The sequence below is a fragment of the Cervus elaphus genome, chromosome 24 (genome assembly GCF_910594005.1).
Source record: "Cervus elaphus chromosome 24, mCerEla1.1, whole genome shotgun sequence".
Taxonomy (NCBI): Eukaryota; Metazoa; Chordata; class Mammalia; order Artiodactyla; family Cervidae; genus Cervus; species Cervus elaphus.
Genome location: NC_057838.1, coordinates 54,243,033 through 54,265,729, shown reverse-complemented (window position 1 = coordinate 54,265,729; position 22,697 = coordinate 54,243,033). Strand labels below are relative to the sequence as shown.

The 22,697-nt window shown below is 44.9% G+C and overlaps 2 protein-coding genes and 1 non-coding gene across 4 annotated transcripts in view; 2 read left to right on the top strand and 1 right to left on the bottom strand.

Moving 5' to 3' along the window:
• Nucleotides 1–947: 947 nt before the first annotated feature.
• On the bottom strand, nucleotides 948–22,477 carry DNASE1L3 (deoxyribonuclease 1 like 3). 2 transcript variants are annotated; one of them, XM_043885310.1, is made up of 8 exons: nucleotides 21,985–22,477; nucleotides 17,871–17,959; nucleotides 14,101–14,190; nucleotides 13,431–13,543; nucleotides 10,749–10,861; nucleotides 7,986–8,143; nucleotides 2,674–2,770; nucleotides 948–2,373 (listed from the first exon to the last, which is right to left on the bottom strand). In XM_043885310.1, exons 1-8 carry the CDS (start codon nucleotides 22,126–22,128, stop codon nucleotides 2,257–2,259), a joined length of 921 nt encoding a protein of 306 aa, XP_043741245.1. In that variant the 5' UTR covers nucleotides 22,129–22,477; the 3' UTR covers nucleotides 948–2,256. The 2 variants fall into 2 exon arrangements, with proteins under 2 accessions (XP_043741245.1, XP_043741246.1); XM_043885311.1 differs by having other exon boundaries at nucleotides 2,690–2,770; nucleotides 21,985–22,475.
• Nucleotides 7,220–7,291, top strand: TRNAK-UUU. Its single transcript has one exon. It is a non-coding gene; the product is annotated as a tRNA-Lys (tRNA).
• The window catches only part of ABHD6 (abhydrolase domain containing 6, acylglycerol lipase), a 74,339-nt gene continuing 67,414 nt past the window's right edge, over nucleotides 15,773–22,697 (top strand). The window contains exon 1 of the mRNA XM_043885308.1: nucleotides 15,773–15,910. The gene's annotated coding sequence lies outside the window, so the exon portion shown is untranslated. The remainder of the gene's footprint in view (nucleotides 15,911–22,697) is intronic.

Sequence of the window (22,697 nt, the reverse complement as noted above, 5' to 3'; positions counted from 1 at the left end):
TAAAAATCTGGTCCTCATATCACCTAGGCCATTCTCAAAGTGAAAGTCACTCAGTCGTGTCCGCCTCTTTGTGACCCCATGGACTATACAGCCCATGGAATTCTTCAGGCTAGAATACTGGAGTGGGTCACTGTTCCCTTCTCCAGGGGGTCTTCCCAACCAAGGAATCAAACCCAGGTCTCCCACATTTCAGGCAGATTCTTTACCAGCTGAGCCACCAGGGAAGCCCTCATATTACCTAGGAGCTTATTAAAAATTCAGGTTCCACGGCCCCAACCCAGACCTAGTGAGACAGACTCTGAGGGTCCTGGACCCTGGGGAATCGGCGTGGTAACTGGTTCCCTATGATTTCAAACCCTCTGGACAAAGCCAAAGCTGGATGAGTACATAGGACCAGGGTATACCCCACTCCCCCAAAAGTCACAGGAGCTCCTTGTCCCTGCCAGGCCAAATGAGCCAGAACAATGGGAGGAGGTCTGGGACTTGTGCAGTTGCAGCCAGTGAGAAGAAGCTGCACTTCGTCCCCTCTTGCTTGGCAGAGTTTGCCCAGAATGGGAGCTGGCAGATGCCCGTGTCCCCAGTAAGTTGCTCCATTGCAGGGACACAGAGATGTCTTACCGCCAAAGAGGCTGCTGGCTGGCAAGACCAAGTCAGAGACATGGACAGACTCAGGTAGTGTCTTGCTCACTTCCCCTGCCTGCCCCATTCGGCACAGGACTCTCTTCCCAGCCACGTTGCTGGCCTTTGGGACAAAGGGATGACCCTTTGCTCAGCAATGAGCTCATTTTTTAATTGCTTGCTTGACCATTTTGCACCTTGGAAGTTGGAAGTTTTCCTGGGACTGTGAACACTGCTCATAAGGCCTCACAGAAGCTTTGTAGCCTTGCCACCACCGGTTGAAGCAGGACCTCTGAGGTTCATTGGATGTTTGGAGAAATCAGGGCATGTTTAAAGCAGGGCACTTTCGATTTTATTCTCTCAGCCATTTGTAACCAAATCTCAAATATCTGGCTTACAGTCTCTCATTCTTATATCAAAAGTCACATCGCCTTCAATATCATTAGGAAAATCAGCAAAAAGTGGGACTGCGCATATAGTATGCCAGGCTCTATTTCTCAAGATTACACACGGTGCTTATTTATGCAGAGTCTCTCAGGTAGAATGCGTCAGCTGGTAAGAGCGGCCCCTTCTGAGACAGGAAACCAGAGATGGAGGGCTGGGCACAGTGTCCCTTCTTGGTACTGCTTACAGATTTACTCCTGCGCGTGTACTACTCAAAGAAACAATATAAGGGAAGACAAAGCAAAACCAAAATGGTCACCATGGATATTGGTAAAATGGTACCTTGCTGCTGGACTCCTCTGCAAGTCTCCAGCTGCGGAAAGAAAACAGGATCCTCCAGTCCCTCTCAGCCTGCTGGGCCTTTGTCCCACCAGGCCCCCACAGAGCCCAAATAGTGGCCTTGGTGAACATACAATGAGGTCTATGTTCTAGTAGGAGTATGGTATATGGGGGTTGCTGAGCCCAGAAGGAGGGAGAGCTTGGGGCATGCAGGGAAGGGGCAGTTCTGCTGGGCTACAGTCCATGGTGGGCAAAGGTAAGGCTGACATGATAAACCAGGGAATAGAGACCTTCCTGGGCATCCAGACACCCTGGGCGCTCTCCATGTGGTGACAGGAGCTCCTGAAGGATTTAAAAATGGGGTGGGGATGGGGCTGGGCTGTGATCAGATTGGAATTTCAAAGGATGATACTGGTGATCGCTGGGCTAGCTGAGTTGGAAGACTGGAGGCAGGGAGATCAGTGGGAATGGCCTCACCCTGCATCCCTGCAAGATGTGATGGTGGCCTGACCTCACACAGGAGGGCCAGGTCCTAAAGCAGTTCATTGCCCAAATCATGCGGTACTGTTGAGGCCTTGGTGTTTCGGCCTTTAGGGTTGTTTCCTGTGGAACAGGATGGTCAAGACAAAGCCGATGTTCCTCTTCGTATGGCTTCTTGGCCGTTTGAGCAGTGACACCTGGTGGGGTCAGGATGTGAAGCCCCCAGTTTCCTTTCTAGACGTTCAGGGGAGGTTTGAGCTGAAGAGGGAGAATAAAAGACACTCTTCCCAGTTTGGCTTAAGATGAAGTAGATGCAGGTTGAAAAAGGGAAGCATTTGGGCCAGTCTTGTTTCCTGAGTGCAGGGAACAGTTCATACCTGTTGGAGCTGCTTTATTTAGAGGGAAGAAATAGTTAATAAAATGGCACCCTTGTATCTACGCATGACTGGCCTTTTTTTTCTTCTTTGAAGAGACAGATGTTTTCCTGTTGGTGAAGGCCCTCAAAAACTGAAGTTTAAATTCAACCGGAAAGTGGTCACTGACATCCAGGGCCTGTAAAGAGAAAAGGAAGATAGATTTGGAAATTAGGAGACACTTTGATTTTAGTGACAAATGAGTTCAAGCTGAGGGAGGCTGAGAATGAAATTCCCCGAGTCACCCAAAGGAACACACACTAGGAGCATCATCCCTGGACCAGTTCAATCAGAAATTGAGGCAGGTCTTCAAGTCATGGAATCATAGGCTTTGAGACTCAAGGTCCAGTGGCCCAGAGTCAGGTCTCCATTGGTGAGCTAAACCATCACTGGGTGACACCAGCCCGTCTGCCCAGGACAGTGGCACAGAAAGGTGTACCTTCTTTTCAGACAACCTGTAAGCTTTCTGGAAGTCAAAGATGTGGTTTGATTGAGGAACAACAGAGTTGACAATCTCTTCTCCTCTAAGCACGATCCTGGAAAAGGAGAGGGAAAAGAATCACATTAATCCACACTGTTGTTTTCTGAGATCAAACCAGGCTTCTTGCTTGACCTCTGGAATGACTGAACTGCTTGGCCCTTTCACATGGAATTCGAAAGTCCAGTCCTGGTTTTAGCTTGTGCTGAAGCTCAGAGCAGGCCACCCCCCAAATAGGCCAATAGCATATGATTATTTTGAATTAAAATTACTTAAGAAACAGCTAATGCAGGAGGAACACTCCTTTCTGTCTCCTTGAAAGCAGGAAATAAATCTCCCCTGTGAAAGGTACACTCCCTGCATCTGGAGGTAGAAGGAAGGACAGGCACCCTTATCTCCAGAAATAGGGAATTCAGGCCAACACTTCTGTGTAAACAAACTTTGTTACTTCTTTAATTGACTACCCCCAAGCCAAAACTCTGTTTAAATTCTTCACTAATTGAGCACACAAACCTGAGTTTTCTGTCCTGTCAATTCCTTGTTGTTCTTTGTCTAAAAATTATGAAAGCCTTCTGTTTTGACCACTGTAAAAAAAAATTTAGTTTTATTGGAGTGTATTTGATTTACAGTGTTGTGTTAATTTCAGGTATATAGCAAAGTGATTCAGTTATACATATATTCATTCCTTTTTAGATTCTTGTCTCATATAGGTTATCACACAATACTGAGTAGAGTTCCCTGTACTATGCAGTAGTTCCTCATTGGTTATCTGTCTTATAGTAGTGTGTGTGTTCATTCCAAGCACTTGATCTATCCCTGTCTCCCACGTTTCCCCTTTGGTAACAATAAGTTTGTTTTAGAGATCTGTAAGTCTTTCTATTTTGTGAATAAGTTCATTTGTATCTTTATTTTTTTTACTTAGATTCCACATATGAGTGATATCATATGATATTTGTCTTTGGTTTACTTCACTTAATATGATAATCTTTAGGTCCACCCATGTTGCTGCAAATGGCATTATTTCACAGCGTATGGCTGAGTAATATTCCACTGTGTGTATATATATATATGGCAGATCTTCTTTATGCATTCCTCTGACGATGGACATTTAGGTTGCTTCCATGACTTGGCTATTGTAAACAATGCTGCAATGAATATTGGAGTGCGTGTATCCTTTAGGATTATGGTTTTCTCTGGCTATATGCCCACGAATGGAATTGTTGGATCATATGGTAGTTCTATCTGTAGTTTTTTAGGGAGCATCCATACTGTTCTCCATAGTGGTTGTACCAATTTACATTCCCACCAACAGTGGAGGAGAGTTCCCTTTTCTCAATACGCTCTCCAACATATTTGTAGACTTCTTGATCATGGGCATTTTGACCCTCGTGAAGTGATACTTTATTGTAGTTTTGGCTTGCATTCCTTTGATAATTAGTGATGTTGAGCATCCTTTCATGTGCTTTTTGGCCATCTGTATGTCTTCTTTGGAGAAATGTCTATCTAGATCTTCTGCCCATTTTTTTATTTGTTTTTTTTGACATAGAGCTACATGAGCTGTTTGTATATTTTGCAGATTAATCCCTTGTCAGTCACTTTGTTTGCAAATATTTTCTCCCATCCTGAAGGTTGTCTCGTTTTGTTTTAGGTTTTGTTTCCTTTGTTTTGTTTATGGTTTCCTTTGCTGTGCAAAAGCTTTTAGGTTTAATTAGATTCCATTTGCTTATTTTTTTTTTTTAATTTCATTACTCTAGGAGGTGGGTTACAGAGAAGGCAATGGCACCCCACTCCAGTACTCTTGCCTGGAAAATCCCATGGACGGAGGAGCCTGGTAGGCTGCAGTCCATGGGGTCACAAAGAGTCAGACACGACTGAGTGACTTCACTTTCACTTTTCACTTTCATGCATTGGAGAAGAAAATGGCAACCCACTCCAGTGTTCTTGCCTGGAGAATCCCAGGGACGGGGGAGCCTGGTGGGCTGCCGTCTATGGGGTCGCACAGAGTCGGACACGACTGAAGCGACTTAGCTGCAGCAGCAGCAGGAGGTGGGTTAAAAGAGATATTTCTACAACTTGACCACTTCTTAGGTCCCATTTCTATAAGACCTCTGTGGGTCCAAACTAAGATTTGTTTCTTTTTCTCCTATTAATCAGTATTGTGCCAACTTTATTGTCAGTCCAGCCACAAGAACTCAAGTGGGGTTGAAGGGGGCATTTCCCCCTCCCTGACAAAGACCCTCACCACAGCACCCGTGGTTGAAAAACAGGGTCATCCCTGCTGTGACCTGTGGGTACCAGGACAGTGTCCCCTGTTCGAGCAGGGAGCCCTGGCAGTGAAGAGATGTAGACATCTCAGCACATAGCAATGCCTGGAGTACTGAAAGATGTTTCCTTTGCAGTTATTTTCACTTTTCCTGATTCAATTATAGAAAAAGGTCCTGGCTTATATTTAATATTTCCCTACGCTCCTGTTTCGTCCGACAGAGTGTTCTGCCAACAAGAGAATGAAGGCATAATTTAACATCTTTTGGTTTTCATTGGGCTTGCTTTTATAATTATTTTTTGATTGATGACAAGTAATGCTGTTTCCTTGCCTTCAGTTTTGTGAAGTTTTCTCTTGAAATTAATTTTATTTCAGTCATAATGGAATAGATTTAAAGACTAACACAGGGAAAGAAAACTATAGTACTGTCGCTTTGCAGTGCTGATAGAGAATAGGAAAGTGGGTTACATGGAGTCCGATATATCTCACATGTGATGGCGTGGTTAGGGTCTTCATGGCCCAACCAGCTGGCTGAAGAGTGACAGTCTGGGTCGGACTGCCCTCCCGTGACTGTGCACTGAGCCTTCCCTGAGTCCAGCCAGCTGACCTGGTTTCCTTTGTTGGCTCCCAACACCACCTGGCTAATTTTGACCTCGTCTTCGTAAGTAAACTCTTGGCATTCAGGTGGAGATTTCTTGAAGCCATCCTTTCCGACCCAGAACGTGAAGAACAACGTAGTTAGGGCTCCCCTGTTTTGGACCTGTGTTGGTTTTGTGTGTGGGCAAGTCAGCGGCCCCCACTAAGCTTCCTGAGGCTGCTCCAGTGCCCAGCGGCTCCGAGCATCTTGGTGTGTCCACCAGCATGCAGCACACAGAACAGAGACTGCCCCTGAGGCCGTTTCATCTCCTCCCTTACATGCAAACCCTTCTTACAAACCATAAGAGATACATACTGTTACAGAAAACACAGAAATTCAGAGCACCGAAACAAGAAAGTAATGTTTAAAAAATCATGTAGTCCTGTCATCCTTCGGCATACACGTGCTTAAAACTGAAGGGCCTTTTGGGACTTCCCTTGTGGTGCACTGGCTAAGACTTCATGATCCCAATGCAGGGGGCCTGGGTTTGATCCCTGGTCAGAGAACTAGACCCCACGTGCCGCAACTAAGAGTGTGCATGCCGCAAATGAAAAAAAAAATAAAATCCCACATGCTACAGTGAAGATTGAAGATCCTGTGTATTGCAGCTAAGATCCGGGGCAGCCAAATAAATAAATAAATGAAAATAAATGTTAAAAAAATACAATTTTTTAAAAAACATCTGGGAGTCCTTTAGTAAACATCTTTTTTGACCTGTTCCTCCACCCCATCTAATCTACCTTTTCCTGGGATGCACTGTTTTTCTGCAGCATTGCTTTCAGTCACCTCCCTTTCCTCTGCCAGGGAAGAGAAATGGGACCGCAGAAGGGACTTAACCTGCCAAGGCCACACAGCTGGCATATGCAAGTGGGCGAGGGAGCAAGCGACCCTTTTCAACCAGTTTTGAGGTAGCCCCTCATAATAAGGGTGGAGGGGGCAGTTCCCAGGCAGCTCAGTCTCCTGTAACTCCCCACCTTGGTTCTGCTTTTCCCAGGGTCGGGGGCCGGGGCTGTCTCCATTTAGGGAAGCTGGAATGATACAGTCTGCAGAAGGCACACTGGCCCTCTAAACTCTTAGAGGAACAAAGGAGGTCATGGGATGAAAATGAAAGTCAGAACTTAAACCTAGAGAAGTGAGAACTGTCCTCTTGGCCATCTCATGCTTCCTTGTGGCTTGTTGAGCGCAGGAAATAGCAACCACTTGGAGAACCAGAGCTCCTCCGGGCTTCCCCACCCGTGGTTTCTGCTGTGGATGGGCCCGTCATGAATGTTCTCACACTTCAGGTCCCTTCTCGCTTCCTGACTTAAAGAGCAAAGTTGAAAGCTGATTGAAAATCTCCAAGGAGAGTTTATAAATACTAGAGAATGCTATTATTTAGATGTATATATTTGCATTTAGAACGGTAAAGGATTGCAGATCTACCTGCAATGTGGAAGACCTGGGTTCAATCCCTGGGTCTGGAAGATCCCCTGGAGGAGGGCTTGGCAACCCACTCCAGTATTCTTGCCTGGAGAATCCCATCGACAGAGGAACCTGGCAGCTACAGTCCATGGGGAAGCAAAGAGTCGAACACAACTAAGCAACTAAACACAGGACAGCACAGGAATTCCCTGGTAGTCCAGTGGTTAGGATTCAGCACTTTTACTGCCGTGGCCCAGGTTCAATCCCTGGTCAGGGAACTAAGATCCTGCAAGCTGCACAGTGCAGCCCATCCACCCCTCCCCACCCCCAATGTATGGAAAAGCATTAGAAGTACAAATTTTCTTGCAGTAACTCATCTCATTTTTAGACTTTTTATCCTGAGGAAATCATAAATACAAAATGCATTTATATATATATATATATGAGGTTCATTACAGCTGTGCTTTTAATAGCAAACCCTTGGTAATGACCTAGTGCCCAGTGACAGAGAATTGAGTGAATAAATTGCAGTATGTCTTTGTGATGTGTAGTACTCAACAGCCAGTGAATATATTGAGCACTTAACCAGATTCCAGATACTGTGTTAGAAGATTTATACATGTTACCCTGTTTAAACCTCATGTTTAATACAATCTGTTTTACTAGTAAGGAAACAAATACACAAAGAGCTTGTCTCTCTTGGTCCCAGACTTACTAAGTGGTAGAGACAGAATTTGAATCCAGGCCCATCCAACATCAAAGCCCGCTCTTGCCACTGCTAAGCTATGTGTGCAAGGTCACCATATATGGCCATTCAGTTTGCATGCTTCACAGAGTACCAGTGGAGGGGGCCTAAAGTCTAAGCAACTTGGCTCTCCAAGCCAGGAGCTTCATCTGCCCAGGAGGAGCAGCCTTTCCCAACGCGCACCAAGTACTGTGTGGGCTCATGGTGGTCTGGCAGATGCCTCCTACCTGTCATAGGCACAGTTTGTGCTCTTCTTGACCGTGGTGTCCTCTTGGTCCCCGATCAGCCAAACGAACTTAGGGTCCATCCTCAGACGGATGTTCTTCCAGGCCTTCTTGGGGACGTAACTGCAGCCAGCATTGAAGTCACCCATGAAAATGAAATTCTGAAAGACAGGATTTGTAACTGTCTCCTGTAGGCATTGTTGTCTAACACTTTCATGCAGAACTGGTAGCAGTGACTCCACCTTGCACACCCAGTAAATGGTGAGTTCAGTTTATCAACTAAGGGTGTCCCCCCAGATTCATATGTTCTAACCCCCCGTATCTCAGACTGTATTTGCAAATGACCTTTAAAGAGTTAATACAGATAAAATGAGGTTACATATAGGGCAGGCCTACTCTGATATGACTTGTGTCCTCATAAAAAGAGATTAAGACATAGACACAGAGGGAAGACCAAGGAGAAAGCCAAACCCTGCTGCCAGTCTGGTCTTGAACATCCAGCCTCCAGAACTGTGAGGATAGACATTTTTGCTGTTTAAGCCATTCAGTCTTTGGGACTTTGTTATGGCAGCCCAAGCAGACTAATATAGGGTCTTAATTTCTTTTTGTTTTTAAAAGAAGAGGCCACAGTTTAAAACCAAGTCACAGTTCTGATAAGTATTGGACAGGTAAGTATGACAAGGAAGGATGTTCTTAATGGGAAGAAGGATATTTGTTGTAGCTGCTCCCTCCTATTCTTAATCCCCGAGTCACTCCAGTTTGGACTACAGATTAAAGATGAAAGAACACAGCTCAGTTATTCCTCACATCTTTTTTCTCTGTGGGTACAAACATATGAATGAATCCATGCCTTTTGTTTCCAAGAAAGGAAAAATGAACTCAGGTGGTGTATTTGGCCCTGCTCTTTCCTCTCTTGTTTTGAAGCTGGGAACTTAACTCTTCAGTGGGAATTTTGCCTATTGAGGAAGTGAGAAGAGGCTTACAGGGAGGGGCTGATAGAATGAGCTGTCCACCTCTGCCCTAATGCTACCATTAGAGTCTTCTATCTTGGAAGTTATTTACCCTGTATGACTTTTGAGACAGGATTTTAGTATTCTTAGGAGAGGAAACAGATTTCCTTGTTAGTGCTATTGTTTGGTGCTGTTGCTGACCTCAGAATTTTCTTCAAAAACATTTTTCTTTGACCTTGGGTATCATGGTTTTCCCTGAGACTGGTGGGTGCAGTTGAGGACAGGATATCATCCTTAACTGGAGTGTCAGGCAGCTTCTATTTATGTAGGCATGATTTACTGAGCACTTGCTGTGTTCCAGGCCAAACATTAAGTGTTTTATAAAGTTTATTTTAAATCTCACAATAAGCACTAAGAGGGAGAAGGGACCTTTGTCCCCTGTGGAAAGAGTAGAGGATATAGTGACCTTCTGTAGGCTACTCGACTTGGAAGTTCAGGTGGTGAAGTTAAGGACTGAATCCAAATCAACCTTCCTGAAAGCCCCTCCCTTGCTCAGCACAAGAGTTTCCCTTCTAGGTCACTTTTGTACCACTGAGGCCTCCCCAGTACCTGGCATTTAACAGATGCTCAATAAATTCTTGCCAAATGAGTGAATGGAATTTATAATTTAGGAACAAGTGAGTGTTTCTTGTTAGGAACAAGTGAGTGAGCCTTTTACAAATCAGCAGTGAAATACACCCCTTGCATGCACCATGCCCCAGCTCTGTGTCCACACTTTACTTGACTGATTTTGTACTTTGAGCAGCAGAGCTGAGGTGGAGGGATTGTGTCATTGGAGTCACATCTTAAAAGGAGAAAGAAGAATGAGGAAGAGCCCTCTGGATCATTTCCATATGTGCCACACACTTTCATACACCTCACAGCCTCTGGGAGAGGGTGGCAGCTCTGTTTTTCCAATGAGGAAATAATTGAGGCCAAGAGGGATGGTGGATGTATTGTTATTCCCCTTCTGTGAAAGCACCGCTACTTTCTTTGAGAAACCATCTTCCTCTACCTTGGTCCATGAGGTTGGGGTGGAACTGACACAGACTTAACCAATTAGAGCATCTCAACCACCTGATCAGTTATTGGTTCAGGGATGAACATGTGATCCAGATGTAGTCAATGAGGCTCCATCCCAGTGTATTTGTTCCATTGTGGGACAGAAAATTTGTCAGTTGCTTTAGAAACTGTTGGTGACTATCTTGCCATCATATGGGTGGAGACAGGCTGAAAATGGAGCCCGCCTAGGGGAACGGGAGGCTAAGAGATAGAGAGTGGAGAGAGATAAGACAAGTCCTGATTGCCTTGTCCAGCTCTACCTTGAACCAATGAATTGCTTTTTCTTTTCATGAGCCATTTTGGGATTCTGTCACTTGTAACTGAAAGACTTCTGACATCTCTTGGTCTCACTGTTCTCAGTTGTGAAGTTGGAATGATCAAAGTTGTTACCTCATCCGGCTGTTGGGAGGATTAAGTAAACTTATCCATGTCCAGCCTTAGTGCCTGGTCCCAGCTATTCATTTGCTCAGTGAATGTTGGCAGCCATTATTAGTGGAGCAGAGTATGAATTTCCCAAGACCCACAGGGAGCGTACCCAGGTACATTTAGCAGAAAGATATTTGGGGCTGAGAAAAGGCCTAAAATGAAGCTGTCGAGTGGTGGTCATCTGCACAGACCCTGCCTCCTCACCCTCCCTCAGAATTGCTCATCCCCTCTCAGGAACCAGATTCTGCCCCTGCTAGATGGGAATTCAGCAGACATAGAGGGTCATCACCTCTGCATTCCAGCGACGTTTCACATCTGTGTAGACATCAGCCAGCTCATCAATCTCTTTAACGGATGTCTCAGGGGTGGTGTGCAGGGGGACAATCACGAAGTCCTTGACAGCTGAGGAACAGGAAAGAAGCAGAGGTCACACATTTCCTCTGTCAAGATTCCATGAACACTGCTTCAGGGAAACAGGCTGTCCCCCCAAAAGTCACGGACTGTGTCATCTATGACCCCCCCATTTCCAGAAGGTCCAGTGGTTGAGATTTAAATAACCTTATGGTCATTAGACTGCCATTTTCAGCACACAAAAGCCTCTTTTCTCCCAGTTGCCCTTCCTGAGTAAGAGAAAGCTGGTAGACAGTGTTCCTCACTGGCATTGTGGGTGTTTTTATTTTCTCATTTTTAAAAAAATGCCTTGTATTTTCTATTTTTTTAAAAAACATTAAGCCTGTTTGACTTTGTACTAAGGGAAAAAAAAACTTTTTCTAAATAGAAAAAAAAGGTTTTTAGTTTATACTCCTTTTGTAATTAGAAGGGGGGAAAAAAAGCCTGAACAATTTTATGTAAAAAGCAGAGTGGTCCTTTGTGGCCTCCCCAGCAGGAGGGACTGAGGGAGCCTGAGTGAGACGAGGTGGGTGTCTCGCCCGCCTGCTAACAGCAGGTGTCTTTCTGAACATCTCCTCAGGCTCTCCCTTGGTCTGTACCTGAGTCCCCTCTCTTCTCAGGAGCTGGGGTCTATTAGGTAATCACTGCTCAAGTCCCGCAGTGGGAAGCCCATCAGACCGGCAGCCTGTCTCCAAGACCTGTCCTGGTTCAGTAGCCTGTCTCTCACTCTGCCCCTCCCTCCTCCTCCCCACTCCCCAGCCTCTTTTTGGTCCCATGAACATCCCAGCTCCTCTCCTGCTTCTGAGCGTGTGTGCTCACTCTGCCCTCCCGCCAGAATGCCTTTCCACCAGCAATCTGTGACTGACTTCTCTGGTCAGAGACATTGTCTGGGGGGGCGTCCCCCAATTGCCCTATCTAAGGTGGCCCCTTACCCCGCTATTCAGTAAACCCTGCTTACTGCCTTCATGCCCTGAAATTACCTGCTTGGCTTCTTAGTTTAGCCCACTGGAACCTAAGCTCTCTGAGGGCAGTCTTATCTTCTTGTTCACCATCTTGGCTCCAGAACCTGGCACCATGCCTGGCACATTGGAGGTGCTCAGAAGTGTTTGTTTATTGAACTCATGAATGAATGATTGAGAGAATAAATGAAGGAAGAAAAGATAGATGAATGGCGAATTCCTTCCTCTTTAATCCCAAACAGAGGGGACATAAAGACATTTCCTTGTTCAGATGGAGAGAAAACTCCAAACATGGCAGAGCTGTGGTGCCATCCCAGCAGGGGTGGGTGTTGTGGGGCAAGGGTAGTAGGGAAGGGTGGAAGCTCCAGACAAACAGGTCTGTTCAGCAGTTCACAAAGGCTGAAGAAAGAAGAAGAAAGAATCGTTTGGTGGGAAGGGCCTCTCCTAACACTGCCAGGTCAGCTAAATGTGAATCATGTGCGTGAAAAAATGATTATTGAATGTCCTCTCTGAAAGGCATTTCTGGTTCCTCAGTAGCCCCCACCTCCTTCTCAGTTTTTTGTTTGTTTGTTTGTTTCCTACTGAAAATCTCCTGCTGTTCTTCCATGTTTGTTTTCTCGAAATACTCTGTTCTGAGCTATTAACCCTGTGCAGAAATAGTTAACTTCATAGTTCAAGATGTTAATATTTGTGTGATATAAATATAGGTGTCCATACATACAGCTCTGACTAGTTATTATCTGTCACCCCTGCTGCACCATAACTTCACAAGGACAGGGACCTTTTCTGTCTTGTCCAGTACCCATGTAGTGGGTATTGGAAAAAAGATCTGATTCTCTATAGTTCCAGTCTACAAATCAAAGTAATTCTTGACTTTCTGTTAAGTATTGCATGGTAGTTAAAAGCATGGGCTCCTGAGATGGCAGTTTGTGTTACAGCCCTGGCTTGTCCACTTCAATAACTGCTGGATGATCTTGGGTGTGTGACTCCATCTATTTGAACCTCAATTTCCTCTGTAAAGCAGAGACAGTCGTAATTGCTATCTTGTTGGGTGTTGCAAAGATGCCAGGAATCTGGCGTTCATCGCGGATAAATGATTGTTTGTGACTAATACAAGTACTATTGTTGTCAGAGATCAGAGTGCAATCTTTTCGATTTCCTCGACACCCCCAGTCTGTGGGGGAGATTGCTCTGTGGTTACTGAAGGGGCAGTGTGGCTCTAGGTTGGGAGATCATCTTTGTTGACCAGTGTTCAGATTTTTCAAATGAAGGAGCAGCTGTCCTTCATTGGGACTGGGGGATTTTTCTAAATAATTGCCATCAGCCTGAATGCTCCTAAGATTACTCTTATCATGTAAGAGTAAGGTTTTATTGATTCCAGAAAGTGGCTTCTAGGACGAGGAAGTCTTGAGCTGTGGCATTCTAAGCAGCCAGCCTGGTGTCATCAAACTATACTGTGTCCTCCGCATTCAAGTGTCAGGAGCCCCTAATGGTCATCTCAAGCGAAATGCCTCCTTAAAGATGCTGCATAAACCCTGAGATCACAGCTCACAACTCAGGGCTGCTGCCCATTCATGGGCTCGCTGGGGAAGTGAGGGGTGAGAGGGGCCTGTGGGTCTCACCGGTGTAGGGTGACTGGAACCAGACCACAAAGGGTTCCCTGGAAAATACATCTGCGTCTCCAGCCTGATAGTCATGGTAGAGGTAGCTTTGTTTTACAGACACTAGCTTTTCTCTGGAAGAAAAAAGAAAAAAAGACAGTCCTCCCAGATGAGTTGGCTCTCTTCTTACTTCTTTCAAGAAGCAGAGATGAATGTCCCCACAGCTTTATTGGCCTCCCCTGCAGAGTCGAGTGCCGGAAGGGATCTTTTACCTGAGGACAAGGCTCAGTCAGTCTTCTCAAGGGCCAGAGCCCTTGGGGAACTGAATATCTGGGGAGCTCAAAACTTAAAGGTCAGACTCAGCAGAAATAATTAGTAGGAAGAAAATGAGAATGTGATGTCCCAGAGCAGCCATGCTGGGCAATTCATGTTTCCATCCCTTGCCAGGACTTGACCATGAGAGATAAAGAACTCTTGACTTTCCTGACCAGGTCACTGAGTCATCCAACAAACTAGTTTTGAAGAGTTAATATTATCCTTTCCATCAGCCCCAATTTTAACAGTTCAGTAATTTGATCAATATTGAGAACTGGTTTGACATCTAAATTTGGTTTTGAGGAAAAGATTTTTATTCCATTCACGATCATATTGATAAGTAAACCATGTTCCAGGAAGCATAATTTGTACTTACTTATAGAGAAAGGCATACTGTTCTTTGTATGTGTTTCTTCCAAGGCGAGAGCTAATCACATAGTTGTATGTTATGTTTCTTCTTGAATGTCTGGAAAACAAAAAGATTTTACATTGTGTCTTAAAGAACAAACATTTCTCTCTGCCTAGGTTCCCCTCCCTCCAGTCAGCCTCTGTATGTCCAATGGCATCATGTAGAAGGGCTTCTGTTCATTATAACTTTTGAGTCTCATAAGAAAGGCCACCACTGACTGGGAATGTGACATCTGCCATTATTTCTTGTCCTGATAAGGGGAGTACTACTGTTACTCCATTTTTATAGTTTGCAAGTACAGAGCTAGGATTTGGATTGAGATCTTACTCACCCCCAAACCCACCTGCTTTGTCCTATACCTGTGGGACATCACTGAGAGCATAGAAGATTCAGGCCACAGTCAGCCTCGAAGGTTGTTCTGGCCCGTGGCTGAACTGTACCTCATACTTCCTGGTAGAATAAACTTCACCAGGTTATCATATGCAGGATTCCTACTAAGATTTTTTTTAATTAATTTATTTTTTATTGAAGAATAATTGCTTTATAGAATTTTGCTGTTTTCTGTCAAACCTCACCATGAATCAGCCATAGGTAGACATATATCCCCTCCCTTTTGAAGCTCCCTCCTGTCTTTCTCCCCATCCCACCCCTCTAGGTTGATATAGAGCCCCTGTTTGAGTTTCCTGAGCCACACAGCTAATTCCTGTTGGCTATGTATTTTACATATGATAATCTAAGTTTCCTTTTTTCTCTTTCCATACACCTCCCCCTCTCCTCCCCTCCCCATCTCCTCCCCTCCCCTTGTCGGAAAGTCTGTTCTCTATGTCTGTTTCTCCATTGTTGCCCTGTAAGTAAATTCTTCAGTACCATTTTTCTAGATTCCATATATATGTGTTAGAATACAGTATTTATCTTTCTCTTTCAGACTCATTTCACTCTGTATAATAGGTTCTAGGTTCATCCACCTCATTAGAACTGACTCAAATGCGTTCCTTTTTATGGCTGACCTACTAAGATTTTTGTTGGACATTTCTTTTCTGCTCTGAAAACCCCCAGGCATTTTTCTTACAAGTCCTGAAACTTGATTCCAAATAGCTATTGTTTCTGTCCTGAGGGCTGAAGATACAGTCATAAAGTCCCATTGATCCTCTGCCTCACCCTTATCAGGAAGACTTGACTGTCACATGTGTGTGCCAAACCTGCTGATAACTCCGCCCTGGGCAGAGTCTACTTCATCTTCCCACTAGAAGATCTGGGGTATGTCTAAGCTGTGGCACATTCTCAGGTTCCATTGGGAGAAACCCAATGGGGGCTTTTAGGGGCCAACTTAGAGCCTACAGAAATTCCTGGAAATGAATATTGTAAGGCAGATCTGGCTATGGGGGCCCCAGGAGTGCAGACAGTGGATTCCACTGGGCTTCCAATTTGGAAAGACTGGCTCTGTTCTAAATCTAGCCTGCCAAGTCCTGGGTTGGCAAACTGCTTGCAATGACTCAGCTATGAAGTGACGAAGGCCCTTCCTGGCTTACAGAGAATTAGAAGACAAACAGGCCTGGCTCTGCTTGGAGTCCACAGCACAGTCAAGGGAGGGTGGGGAGAACTGAGGGTGGAAGGGCTTAGTCCAGACCAGCTGCAGGTGGTGCCTGTAACCCCCTGTAACCCCCTGTCCCCTCAGTCGCCCATACTTCTGAAAACTGGCTCGGGCCACTCCAAGGAAGGCTGAGGGGACTCAGACTAGAGCACTTGCTTTGGAGTCGGACACCACCCAGGTACAAAGGTAGGTTTGGCCATTTACTGGCTGGGTCACCTTGGGCAGATCCCTGCTGTCTGTGTCTCGGTCCCTCAGCTATAAGAGAAGCAGTGGTAGAACCGCTCTACAGGCTTGTTGTGAGGAGTGAGTGAGATAGCACATAGACCGGTTAACAGGATGCCTGGCCTTTGTGATGGTTACGGTATATCAGTAGCTGTTTCCTGTGGCCCTCTGGATCATCACTTGCCATTACATACATCCCCTGACTTTTACTAGTGATGAACATCCCAGCACTTAGTTGCTACTGCTCCATACCAGGCACAGCTTCACCATTTATGTGCATGATTTGATTTAATTATCACCACATCCCAGGAAGATGAGTTCTGTTATTAGCTTTGTTTATAGATGGGGAAAATGAGGTACAGTGAGGTTCAGTAACTTGTCCAAGGTCATAGCCAAGCCAGAATCCAAGCCCAAGTGGCCTGAGCTGAGTGGAGATGCCGAGCGCCTGGGCTTCAGTCCCTCTGTCACTGTCAAGAGCAGACCTGGGAGGCTAAAAAGGAGATGCTCTGCTCTAGGTCTGGACTCTCAGATGAGAAACTGAGGCCCAGAGAGGGGTGGTTGGCATCAGCCCAAGGGCATCTCTCTGTGAAGGAGAGCATCGAAGGCTGTTTCTCTCAGCCTTCAGACTTTTTGTAAAATACTCAAAAATTCAAATCAAATAATCAAATTCAGACTTTTTGTAAAATAATCAAATCATACAGAGGTTTATATCCATTGGGTATATGTCCACGGGGTTGCAAAGAGCCAGACACAACTGAGCGACTGAACTGAACTGAACTGACAGAGGTATATAAAATAAAAAGCAAATGTTTCCCCTTTCTTCACACCCCGCTTCCAAGTGGTCCTCCAGTCATACCCACCACGCCCCAGAAGAAGCCACTCTTAACAGTTGAGCACATCCTTCCTGTCTTTCTTTTATGCCCATGCAAACTCAACCACACCCTTATTCATGTATGACGTAGTGTGATTACTAAAATGGGCTCTTCTACGTACAGTTCTGAACTTGCTTTTTGCCATGTATTGTAGCCATCTTTCCATGCTGGAATATTTAGCTCTAACCTACTCTGTAGTAACCGTGACTTTTAATCGCTGTGTAATATTCCAGCCTGTGGACATATCATGTTTTCATATTTGCACTCAGTCTTGTCTTTGTAACAGTACTTCAGCTCAGCTTCTAGTCTGTTTCATTTCTGTCAGTCCTGACTCCTCACCTGTTTCCCTCTTTTGTTTTATCATATTAAAACTAGCTGGCTGGTTAAAAAGAATTCATTTGAACCAGTCCTAATGAGATGGATGAAACTGGAGCCCCTTATACAGAGTGAAGTAAGCCAGAAAGATAAAGAACATTACAGCATACTAACACATATATATGGAATTTAGAAAGATGGTAACGATAACCCTATACGCAAAACAGAAAAAGAGACACAGAAATACAGAACAGACTTTTGAACTCTGTGGGAGAATGTGAGGGTGGGATATTTCAAAAGAACAGCATGTATACTATCTATGGTGAAACAGCTCACCAGCCCAGGTGGGATGCATGAGACAAGTGCTCGGGCCTGGTGCACTGGGAAGACCCAGAGGAATCGGGTGGAGAGGGAGGTGGGAGGGGGGATCGGGATGGGGAATACGTGTAACTCTATGGCTGATTCATATCAATGTATGACAAAACCCACTGAAATGTTGTGAAGTAATTAGCCTCCAACTAATAAAAAAAAAACAAAAAAAACAAAAAAAAAACCTATCTGGCTGAAAATTCTCAGGACCACAGTTAGTAAAATTGAGAGCCTGGGCAGTGTTGGCCATGTGACCTGGTGGTCTGGGCCAGTGCAGGTCCTCACACTAGTTTCAGTTCCCAGGGGATTTTCAGATGTCCTTGCACCTGGCTTTAAGCCGGCAGAGGGTCCAGGGGCCCCATCTTTACCCATTTAGCTTCTCCATCAGCGTGGGACAGATCCTGTTGTTGCTGTCCTTGATTTCCATCAGGAGTATGATATCACAGCGTTTGATGACCTGCAGAGAGAGAATTCCCTGGGGGTGTGAGGCCATTTACTACAAATAATGAAACCTTTTATTGGGCACTTACTCTTATTTTTTTTTTCATCATAGTTGATTTACAATGTGGTGTTGATTTCTGCTGTATAGCAGTGAGTCAGTTATACATATGAAAGTGAAAGTTTTAGTCGCTCAGTCGTGTGCCACTCTTTGCGACCCCGTGGGCTGCAGCCCACCAGGTTCCTCTATCCATGAAATTCTCTAGGCAAGAATACTGGAGTGGGTTGCCATTCTCTTCTCCAGGAGATAGAACCCTGGGATCAAACCCAGGTCTCCTGAACTGCAGGCAGATTCTTTACCATCTGAGCCACCAACAATGTCAGAAGGTTCCCTTTTCTCCACATCCTTTCTAGCATTTGCTATTTGTTGACCTTTTAATGATGGCCATTCTGACTAGAGTGACTGTAGTTTTGATTTGCATTTCTCTAATAATTAGCAACATTGGGCATATTTTCACGTGTCCATTGACCATCTGTAAGTCTTCTTTAGAGAAATATCTATATAGAGTGCCCATTTTTTTTATTAGATTGATTGATTGTTTTATTATTTGGGGGGCACTTACTGTGTTTTAAGTGTCAGATTAGGTGCTTTGTTAAATTAACTATCTTCTTCTCTGAAATAAATGATGGACTCCCTGAGCTAAGTACTATTATGGTGTACATTGTAAAGACAAAGAGCCTGAGGTTCTTTCTGGGAAAGCTGAGATACTATCCAGAATCACCCAGCTAGAAAGTGGCTGAGCCAGGATGTGAACCTAGGAAACCAGAATCCAGACCAAAAGCACATGACCCCTGTAAGTCCCGCAAGTTGGCTTTGTTTGAATAATTAGAATAATAATAATAAATATATCTATTAAGGCCTTAGTAAGTAAAGAATACCAGGCTGGATACTGCAGAAATAAAGAAGTACAATTATAATAATTGTAAGAGGTAACATTTATCGTGAGCCTACTGAGAGCCTCACCAGCTCTGAGACAGCTATGATTTTGAACTCATTAAGCATAGGAGGAACCACCCTCAGAGTGACTTGAGTGACTGAAGTCCTGAAGCCAGTATAGCTGGTAGAGTAGGATGTGAAATCAGGTTCACATGACTGCAAAGCCCACCATGCTACACTATTAAAATACAATCCCTCCCTCAAAGACTCCTTATCAGTGAGAAAGACAAATGGAAAGAACTAGCTACAGTGAGAGACCAAAGACAGTTGTGCTAATAAAAGTCAGGCCTATGAGAGTGTTGAGGAATTACATCTGCCCAGAGGATCAGGGAAGGTTCCATGGAGGAGACTTTTGAACAAGTCCTGAGAGGCAAGAAATAATTCATTGTGGGGACTTTCCTGGTGGTCCAGTGGTTAGAACTCTGCGCTTCCTCTGCAGGGGTCACAGGTTCGACCCCTTGTCAGGGAACTAAGATCCCAAATGCCTGCCATAGGGAGTGGCTAAAAAAAGAAGAACTGAGTGGGTAAAGAATACAGGAGGGTCTCTTTCAGAATGAGCAGTAAGCTGAGGACCAGGGTGCCAACACCCACTGGAGGCCTCTGGGACCTTTCTTTGTATGAAGTTCTAGTGGGCTGGAATCTGGTGGTCAAGGACACAGCACCCTCAGTGTTCATTTTGTCTTCTCACATCACTTCCAGAAACACGGAGCAGGGGGATTATGCCACTGGTCCTGTTTCCAGAGCACATATATATTCTAGTTTCCTCTCTAAAAAAGGCAGAGCAGAGAGGGCCCCTGACACTGGCCTGGTGCCATTAAGAATTGCCAGGGGCTGAAGATACACCAGTGTAGTGACAGAGGAGTAAGACTATGTCAGAGTCTGCATCCTTCCATCAACAGGCTTGCATATCATGGCATCAGACGTAGGGTTCACCAAGGAGAGCTGAATGCTGCTCTCCCAACCAGCCTCCTGATTTAGTCACTTAATCACTGTCAGATCTTTCTGGAAAGCACTTTAGAATATGTTTGTGAAAAGTGAAAGAAAATGTTAGTCACTCAGTTACTCTGAGACCCCATGGACTGTAGCCCTCTAGGCTCTTCTGTCCATGAAATTTTCCAGGCAAGAATACTGGAGTGTGTAGAAGATCCCATCTCCAGGAGATCCTCCCAACCTAGGAATCTAACCCGTGTCTCCTGTACTGTGGGCAGATTCTTTACCATCTGAGCCACCAGAGACATGCATTATTACTTTGATCTAGTTTTCTCACTTTGAGGAATGTCTTCCACTGTAAAAAGGTTTCTGCTACTACTCTGCATCTCAGTTTCCTTATCTGTAAATTGGCATAATAATAGTCATTCCCTCACAGGATTGTTGGAGGACAAATGAATACTTAGAACAGGGCCAGCCATATAGGAGGCAAACAACAAAATATTATTATTATTATTATTACTGTATGGGATTTCCCAGGCAAGAATACTAGAGTGAGTTGCCATTTCCTTCTCTTGGGGATCTTCCTGACCCAGGAATCGGACCCACATTTGCTTCTTAGCAGATGGATTCTTTACTGAGCCACCTAGGAAGCCCTTATTATTACTTATGCAGATCAAAGGCAAAGATGTATTGCAACAGAAAAACTGAAAATATCCTAAACATCCCCAGACAGGGAAGCGTTGAATGAAACATGTTGGAAACACAGCATAAGGCATTAAAAGTTGTGTTTTAAAAGAATATTAACAACATATGAAATACTTCTTATATAAAAGCAGAATAGGATATCTCCATGCTGCAAAATAGATGCATGTTTATGTATTATTTTTGTATAGAAAAACATCCACAACAAAGTTACCCAAATGCCAACAACTGTTACCTTCAAGTGATAGGATACTTCTTTATATGTTTCTGTATTTTCAAAATAGTCCATATTGACTATTTTTAGTCTAATAAAATTAATTTATAAAATATGTTTATAATTTTAAAAATTACACTCCTCTAATTTAAAAAAATTAAGATGTTATTTCACACACACACACAAAAAACTGATAGGGAAGAAATTGTGGGTGAGGAGGTGATAGTGTTTATGAAGACATGACAGATGTGATCATGGCTTACTTAAGTTAAATAAATTGTCCTAATATAAAATGCCTAATACAGTGACTGGCACAGAGTGGGCTTAGCAAAGGCTCTGTAAGTGTTAGCTCTTACCACGGACTCGTGACATTTTCACAGTGACCCTGCAGTGCTGGTCAGGTTGTGTGAGACCATCTTACTGAAAGGCACAGGGGCTCAGGGGAGAAGGAGCTGGCTGCATCTGGCTGCCAGGTGAGAGGTAAACCCGGGGCCCCTGGTGCTCCCACCAGAATGTGGTGTCTCTGGGGTTTTCTAAGGTAATAAAACCCAGAGTCTTGGGAAGGGTTTCAGCCCCAGCATCAAAAATAAATTAACTTCTAGGATAAAGTGGAGAAGGCAATGGCACCCCACTCCAGTACTCTTGCCTGGAAAATCCCATGGACGGAGGCGCCTGGTGGGCTGCAGTCCATGGGGTCACTGAGAGTCAGACACAACTGAACGACTTCATTTTCACTTTTCACTTTCATGCATTGGAGAAGGAAATGGCAACCCACCTCAGTGTTCTTGCCTGGAGAATCCCAGGGACGGGGTAGCCTGCTGGGCTACCGTCTATGGGGTCGCATAGAGTCGGACACGACTGAAGTGACTTAGCCGCAGCAGCAGCATAGGATAAAGAGAATCAACTGATACCAGAAGAATGTGAACAGAGTCTCAAGACATTGATCATATTACCCAAGGGAAGTCTTAGCTAAGTGGGGAGAAAGATTAGACTTGGGCGTTGGAAAAAGGTTGATGGCTAGAGGGGGAGAGAAGGAAAAAGAAAGGGAGAGGAGTGGAGGGGGTGGGAGAGAGTGCACAAGCTTCCTTCACCCTAGGGGCTAACTTCAGTTAAACTCCTCTTGAGTCTCTTAAAAGTCTGAAAGCTTTAGAGAAAGCGTGAGGGGTATCCAGCAGTCCTTCTAACAGGAAAATGTACTTACCTTCACAATAACATCCATGGCATTACAGTTTGCCTTCTTGGATTCCCCAAAGGACCTCACATTGAAGGAGCAGATCTTGAGGGCCAGGGCGCTGTGGGTGGAGAGGAGGAGGAGAAGCAGCAGGCAGGCCGGTGGCGGAGGCATCGTGGCTCCTCTGACTTCAGGGCTCAGAAAGAGGGTAGCAGTGTCTGGAGAGCGGGCTCTGGGCCACCTGCTCAGACTCCGCTGACTTGTAAAGCTTGCTGATAACAGGAATTACTGGATTCCTTGTTGCTGCTTTCACTTCTCTGAGGAACTGAAGATCAAGAGTTTCATTCCCCAAGGGAATGAAGGAAATGAGCTAGTTTTTAGGATCCCCTGTTTTTGTCACTCGGATGAGGAAACGGGTCCGCTTAATCTAGGCATCAGGCTCTGTAAAGTCACTCGTAACCCAGCCGGAAGCCAGCCCTGACATCTGGTCATTTCTGCTGTGATTGTGTACCATATGCCTTCTCCTGGAAACTGATGAACTTGGAAATGGTCCACCCCAGAGGGCACCTGGGGTGTGGAGCCTTCTGTGTGTGGGTGGGAGGACAAGGAGGCAGGGGACAGTGGGGAATTCCGCCAGGTTTTCTGCCATCACTGGGATTTGGCAGTTAGCTGTCCCTGGACACACCCAGTTCCAGCTCGCCAACAACTCTGATGGGCGTAATTAAAGTCAAGTCTGGTTTGAA